General features: G+C 58.9%; 1 protein-coding gene across 1 annotated transcript; it reads left to right on the top strand.

The window, feature by feature from the left end:
* The first annotated feature begins 274 nt into the window (after positions 1-274).
* On the top strand, positions 275-7,474 carry SLC25A18 (solute carrier family 25 member 18). Its single transcript, XM_004588520.2, has 9 exons — positions 275-294; positions 1,098-1,220; positions 1,385-1,440; positions 1,998-2,088; positions 4,953-5,071; positions 5,894-6,059; positions 6,428-6,582; positions 7,066-7,141; positions 7,333-7,474. The coding sequence occupies exons 1-9, from the start codon at positions 275-277 to the stop codon at positions 7,472-7,474; spliced, it is 948 nt and encodes a 315-aa protein (XP_004588577.2).
* Positions 7,475-7,587: the final 113 nt, after the last annotated feature.

Genomic DNA, 7,587 nt, shown 5'->3' on the forward strand with positions numbered 1-7,587 from the left:
GCCCCCTCCTTCTTGTTTTGTCATTGCCTGAGTCAGATTGTCATCTGGATCGCCAAAGTCGCAAAGGCCCCGGGAGGGGATACCGCAGGCTGCCGCGCGGCGTAATGCAGCATAATGTATGTGTGACCAAAGCAGGTGTCGTTCTGGTCGCTTGCAGAGGAGGCAGCGGCAGCCCAGGGCCGGTGCTGGGGCCAGGCTACAGGGACAACCGCTTCTGCCTGCCCCACTGCAGGGGACACCCTGACCTCTCCCAGCGTGGCCAGGGGCCTGCAGCATGTCCAGCCAGGACCTGAGGTGAGTTCTGGCTGGCTCACCCAGAGTCCAGCAGAGGACGGGCGGGTCTGTGTAGTCCCAGGCACATCCATGCATGTGCATGTCAGGCCCTGGAGTCAGCCGCCGCATCTGCCCAGACGGCAGGATGCCAGCCGCAGCTCTCGTCGCCGTCAATGTTTCCTGCTTATTTGTCAAGGCTGCAGCTCCTGTTGGCCCTTCCCGCTTGAGTCTGAGAAAGCTTCCTTGGTGATTTCTCAGTTTATTACAAGTTCCCCACTTAGCCAGAGGGCTGCATCACGTGCTGTGTGGCTCGACCTTCCGCTGAACTTGGAGCCATCTCTCTGCTTGCACCTGCTTAGCCTCTGCTGCCCGAAGCCCTGTCCATTCTATCAGCCAGCACCCTCCCTGGCCCCCCGCATTTGCTCATTCAACCCCAGAGCCATGGGAATGAGGGCTTGGGCTTCACCTGGCCTGAACCCCAAATGGCCTCCACCGTGGCCACGAGGGCGAGCCCAGGAGAAGCCCCTGGGTGCAGGTCGGTAAAGGATGCTCTGTGGACCCCTGTACCCTGCCAGAGCCCCAGGGTGCTGAGCTGGCTCCTTGCCAGAGGCCCCCGGAGTGTCCCCGCTCTGCAGGCAGCTCCCCATGGGTCTGGGACCACGCTTCAGGCCTGGCGAGTACAGTTCTCCAGGAAGAACTAGCCGGGTCCTGAGCGTAGCAGGGCAGGGTGGGGGGAATGAGGGTGGGGGAACAGCCATCTCTACTCGCCCCTGTACCCCTGGCCAGCCTCCTTTCCTCACTGCACCTGTCTCCTCTGGGCCCAGCCTCACGGCCAAGCTCATCAATGGAGGTGTGGCGGGGCTCGTGGGTGTTACGTGTGTGTTCCCCATCGACTTGGCCAAGACCCGCCTGCAGAACCAACACGGGAAGGATTCATACAAAGGAATGTAGGTGCCAGCGTGGCAGGAAGGGGGCGGGCACCCCTAGGAAAGCTGTGGGGCCTTGCTCCTTCCAGATACTCCCCAGGGTGTGTGAGCACGTGGGAAGGGGGTGGGCAGGGATGGGAGCGAGCTTCCGGGCACTCATGGGCATGTCTGGCTTCTGCCTCCAGGATCGACTGCCTGGTGAAGACCGCGCGGGCTGAGGGCTTCCTGGGCATGTACCGAGGTGAGCCCAGCAGGCAGATCAGGGATCTTAGGGGAGGCCTGGCTTGTGCCTAAGGGGCTCTGGGGTGTGGTGAGGGGCGTCAGGGCATGTGAGCTTACAGGGAAAACACAGCAACAGCTGCCAAGGGTCACCACCTTCCATGACACTTGGGGGCCCGGGGCAGGTAGAGGCAGTCCTGCCTCCTGATGGAGCTCTTGGGGACCCCAGCAGGTGCAGCATGGGGCCCAGGGACACTGGGCTAAAAGGCAGGCCAGCCAGTCCCGACCCCTGCCCTCCCTCCAGCCTCAGCTCCTGCCCCCCACAGGGTATCAAGACTTCCAGCTATGAAGAGAGGTCACGGGCGGTTTTCCGACACGCCCCAGTGCCACGGCCGTGGCTGGCAGAGTCCCTCCCAGGGTTGTGGCCATGGCCTTGAAGTCACTGTTAGGAGCCTGGGCCTGCCAGTGCCCCGTGGCCCTTCGGGGCTGCTGGTTTGCCAACAGAGGCATGACAACGAGGGAATGAGAGGCGGAGAGCCGGGACAGCCGGGACCGCTCAGCTGAGCTCCCCTCTCGCAGGCGCTGCGGTCAACCTCAGCTTGGTCACTCCAGAGAAGGCCATCAAGCTGGCAGCCAACGACTTCCTCCGGCAGCAGCTCCTGGGAGATGGGTACGGCCCACTGGGGTTTGAGGGATGCGGGGCGGCAGCGGGCAGCTTAGCCATCTGCACGTGGACATGAATGGGGGAAGTCTTCAAGAAGCTCGTGTGTGGATTTTCCAGTTATAAAAAAAAGACTATCCATGGACTTCAAAATGTTGCTGTGTCCAAATAATTGTTTTTAAAGATATTTATTGGGAAGGCAGGGGACTGAGATTTTTAAATTTTTTTTTCATGGTGTCTTTTTTTTTTTTAATTTTGATTTATTTTATTACTCAGTCAAATATACAGAGAGGAAGAGAGACAGAGAGGAAGATCTTCCGTCCGATGATTCACTCCCCAAGTGAGCTGCAACGGGCCGGTGTGCGCCGATCCGAAGCCAGGAACCTGGAACCTCTTCCGGGTCTCCCACGTGGGTGTAGGGTCCCAAAGCTTTGGGCCATCCTCTCCTGCTTTCCCAGGCCACAAGCAGGGAGCTGGATGGGAAGCGGAACAGATGGGATACAAACCAGTGCCCATATGGGATCCCAGTGCATACAAGGAAAGGAGTTGAGCCACTAGGCTACTGCGCTGGGCCCACAGCAAAGCTAGGAGTTCCATCCTGGTCTCCCACATGTGTAACAGGAGCACGAAGAGGAAGCTGGCTAGGAGGAAGTGGAGGATCCAGGACTTGAATCGTACAGTTTGACTTGGGTTACAGAAGTCCTACGCAGCATCTTTAAATCATCATTCATCTGTAGATGGGGCCGGCACTGTGGCAGAGCGAATTAAGCCGCCACCTACAATGTCAGGATTCCATATAGGCACTGGTTCAGACATCAGCTGCTCCCAGGGCCTGGGGTCTCTACACCCCCGTGGGAGACTGGGCAGAAGCTCCTGGCTGCAGCCTGGCCCAGCCCCAGCTGTGGGAGCCATCTGGGGAATGAACCAGTGATGGAAGCCTCTTTGTAGCTCTGCTTTTCAAATAAAGAGAAAATTCATTTTAAAGAATCAATTTTAATAATAATAAAAAGATTCACTTATTTGAAGACAGAGCAGCAGAGCCAAAGAATCTCTCATTTGCTGGTTCTCTCCCTAAAAGATCTTAACGGGCAGGTCGGGGCCAGGCTGAAGCCAGGAGCCAGGAACTGCATCCGTCTCTAACGTGGGTGTTGGCAGCCCAGCACCGTGGGCACCTTCTGCCGCTCTGCCCAGGTACATCATCAGGCGCTCAAGTCAGGACCAGCAGCACCTGGACTTCAAGCTGGTGCTCTGACATGGGACGTGGGTGTCGTGAGCGGTGGCTTCATCTGCTGTGCCACTAAATAATCAAACTTTCAATGTGTTTTAGAGCCAGAAACTGCAAGACACAGAGTTCTCATCTTCTGGCTCCATCTCCAAATGCCCTCAACAGCTAGAGCTGGGCCAGGCTCAAGACAAGAATCGGGAACGCTGAGTCTGCCAAATGGCTGGCAGGGCCCCAGTAGTTGGGCCATCTTGTGCAGGCAGCTAGGTCAGAAGTGGCACAGCCAGGGATCCTAACTGGCATTTCAATATGGGAAGCAAGCATCGCAAGTGGCAATGTAAGGGTTGGTGTCCGTGTAGTGGGTACAGCTGCCACTGAGATGCTGGTTCGAGTCCTGGCTGCTCCACTTGTCATCTGGTTCGCCGCTAATGTGCCTGGAGAAGCAGCAGAAAACGGCTCAAGTGTTGGGACCCAAAAGGGAGATCTGGAAGATGCTCCTGGCTCCTGGCACTGGCCCGGCTCAGCCCGAGTGAGCCAGGGCATCACTTCTGGCACCATACTCCACTGCACCACCACATCAGCCCCTACATCATCTTTACGAAAGAGCTCCCATTCCCCGGTTCACTCCTCAGATGCACAGAACAGCAGGGGAAGGGGCAGAACCCAAACCAGGAGCTGGGCCTGCCACCCAGGTCGCCCTCCCCGGAGTGTGCCAGGAGCCGAGTCCCCGGAGCCATCTGCAGAAGCAGGAAGCTGAATGCATTGGGCTGCGATGCCTGGGGCTGGGCCAGGCCAAAGCTGGAAGGCTGGCACTTCGTCTGCGTCTCCCACATGGCTGCCAGGCTCCAGGTCCTCGGGTCACCCTGTGCTGCTTTCCTAAGTGCCTGAGCAGGGAGCTGAGTGGAACAGCTGGGGCTCCTGTGGGATGCTCCATTCGCGCTGTCAGCCCCGGAACTTCTCCTTCAATTGCGTTCTCCATGATTCTTTTTGAAGTCGTTCATGGATATGACCACTTATGGCTGAGTTGCTGTGTGAGGGGAGAATGTGCAGCTATAATCTGGAAGGGGGACAAGCTAGACGGGTAACATATGGAATACACAGCGTGCCCGCAGATCACCACTCACTAGCTGCCCAAATGCCCTCTCTGCCCCTCCCGCTACCCGAGTGACTGACCACCTAAAGAAGCAGAGAATCCAGCCTCCACTATGGGCTGTTTCAAACTTACTCTTTAAGGGATCAGCGTGGTCGCCTAGTGGTTCAATCATTGCTTTACCTGTGCCAGAATCCCGTATCAGCACTGGTTTGTATCCCAGCTGCTCCACTTGTGGCCTGGGAAAGCAGTCGAGGACGGCCCAAAGCCTTGGGCCCTTGCACCCGCGTGGGAGACCCGGAAGAAGCTCCTGGCTCCTGGCTTCGGATTGACTCAGTTCTGGCCGTTGCGGCCACCTGGGGAGTGAACCAACAGAGAGAAGATCTTTCTCTGCCTTTCCAACAAAAAAAAATTTACTCTTGAGCTGGGCCTGAGGGTCAGGTGACCATTTGCCAACCTGGGGGAGTGGCCAAGAATGCAGAATGCCAGTGCCCATGCCAGGGCAGGTGTGGCTGGGGGAGGCAGGCCCGAGACGGAGGGCTCCCACTGCTGACCCCGCAGGACGCAGCAGAACCTCAAGCTGGAGATGCTGGCCGGATGTGGAGCAGGGCTGTGCCAGGTGGTGGTCACGTGCCCCATGGAACTGCTCAAGGTCCAGCTGCAAGACGCAGGCCGCTTGGGTGAGCTCATCTCGACGTGCTGTCGGGGGGGAGAACCCATGTCCCCCCGCGCACAGCACACCCTGCCAACACTTCCAGCCAGCAAGGATGAGACCTTGCTTCGGGAGGCGCTGGTCCTCTGTGACTCAGTGTTACGACTGCAAGTGAGCACCTTGGTCAACAGTGGGTACCTGGTGGGAAGCCTCCTTTCTGGCTTTCCCTGGATGCAAAGTTTGGGCCTCTCTACCCTTGGTCCTCCTGGGCAGGACTGGGGGAGTGTGCCCTCTGGGCTGAGCTGTACTGTGGGTGCCCTTCCCGCCTCAGTTGGGCTGCTGTGCTGGTTAACTTGGCCCGATCTCTGGAAGGGCTGCACCAGCCTGCAGCAAGCGTAAGTGAGGTTAGGCGAGCCCCACCGTGTTCCTGTGTGCCAAGAGGAAAGTCATGGTCATGTTCCTGGACACCTGCCCTTCTGTGGGGTAACTGGTGCAACCGCCCTGTTCGGGAGGGACACACACAGTGCCCCACTAGATGGTGGCAAAACTGGGGGTACGGAGTGGGAGAAGGGACAGGATCCTGTCCTTTTAACAAGCAGTGAAATTAAAAAAAAAAAGAATTCACACAATCTCAGGCTATTGAGTGCTGTGAACATTAACGGAGTTCTCATCTTAAGTGTTTTATTAAAATGCTCAGGAAAAACCAATTCCCTTGTAATCTGTAGACACTGAGCCAGCACAGGACCTCGCCCTGCCACCTTGTGGCCAGGTGCTCCTGTGCAAGGCTAGCGCCCCCTGCAGGATTCCAGGAGCGCCTGTCCATGGTGAGAGGTCTGTCCTGTCCTTCCAGCTGGGCATCAGGAGTCTCCAGCCTCCATGCCTCCCTCCTCCGGGTGCTATGCCCACGGCTCAGCGACCGCACACGAGTGCCCGTCTGCCACTCGTATTGCCAGGGAACTGCTTCGCACCCAGGGCCTGGCTGGCCTGTACAGGGGCCTGGGGGCCACTCTCCTCAGGTAAGCCTTTCTCCCTGACCCCCAGCGGGCAGAGGGCATGGCAGCCCATTCTGCCAGGCTTCCTGCTTTCTCCAGACATGGCCAGGGTGGCACAGTGAGTACCTGAAGGGTTGGCTCAGGCTCCTTCCCCAGTGACCTGGCCCATTGGGGTCATGGGTATTCTGTGACCATTGCCAGCCACAAAGTACGAGGGGACCAGCCTCACCTCCCTGCCCGCTTGGCGGTGCCTCCCTCTGTCCCGGGCCCACCCCGTCCCCATGACAGCGCTGGGCGGGGCGCAAGGGCTGGTCTTTCCTGCAGTGTCCAACAGGTGGTGTGGGCGCTGTGCCCACCCCACCCAGGACCCGCCTCCTCCTCCCCCTCCGCAGGGACGTCCCGTTCTCCATCATCTACTTCCCACTGTTTGCCAACCTGAACAGCCTCGGGTTCGACGAGCTTGCCGGGAAGGCTTCCTTCGCCCACTCCTTTGTGTCAGGCTGTGTGGCAGGTTCCGTAGCAGCTGTGACAGTCACCCCGCTGGACGGTGAGTGTGTGGCACCAGAGCAACGTGGGGTCCCAGGGTTGGCTTCACTTCCACAGCAGGCATTTCTTTGTGTACGCGTCGGTGAGGTCAACAGGACCCTGGGCACTCAGTTCGGGCACAGAAACAGCTCCAACCTTGAAAGTCTGCTTGTGCTGGAGTCTGTGGCCATTCGTGCAAACGCCCCCGAGGTCCTCGCTGGGAAGTGGGGCTCGGTGATCGCCCCCCATGGCCTCTCGCTGCCCCCCTTCCTCACCTTCCAGGTGCAGCTGGCAGCCTCAGCAGCATAAAGCGAGAAGGGAACCCTGACCGTAAGGGCTAGGGTAGTTTCTGACTGCTTCAATTTACACACGAGGCCCAAAGAGGAAGCTCTTCCTTAAAGTCACGCAGTGGCAGAACTGGCCTGGGGACCAGGTCCGCGGCGTTTGGGAGGTGAGGGGATGCCATCCAGGGCGGGAGGCTCACTGGTCCGCACCTCTGTTGTAGTTCTGAAAACACGCATCCAAACGCTCAAGAAAGGCCAGGGTGAGGCTGTCTACAGCGGGGTCATTGACTGCGCCAGGTGAGCGCCCCCCGGACCCCTATTCCTAGAACTCAGCCCACTCTCTCTCCTAACAAAGGAGACACGCTGGGGGTTCTCCTGTCCGAGGTAGCATCTCCCCCAAACTGTTGCTGATGGAGCCCTGGGCCTTGCCCCAGCGGCCCAGGGGCGCACCGCACAGGGTGCAGCTCCCGCACGCCTCTCCCCCGCAGGAAGCTCTGGACCCAGGAGGGACCATCCGCCTTCCTGAAGGGAGCAGGCTGCCGGGCACTTGTCATCGCGCCCCTCTTCGGGATCGCCCAAGGTGTCTACTTCGTGGGAATTGGAGAACGTGTGTTAAAGGGCTTTGAGTGAACGCGGCTGGCACTCAGCCCTTCCACGTGCGGCCTGCTCGCTCAGCTTGAGGTGCGGGGCTGCAGCGAGGCAGCCCAAGCACACACTTTTATGCCCTCTGGGTTGCATCCACT

The sequence above is a fragment of the Ochotona princeps genome, chromosome 27 (genome assembly GCF_030435755.1).
Source record: "Ochotona princeps isolate mOchPri1 chromosome 27, mOchPri1.hap1, whole genome shotgun sequence".
Lineage (NCBI taxonomy): Eukaryota > Metazoa > Chordata > Mammalia > Lagomorpha > Ochotonidae > Ochotona > Ochotona princeps.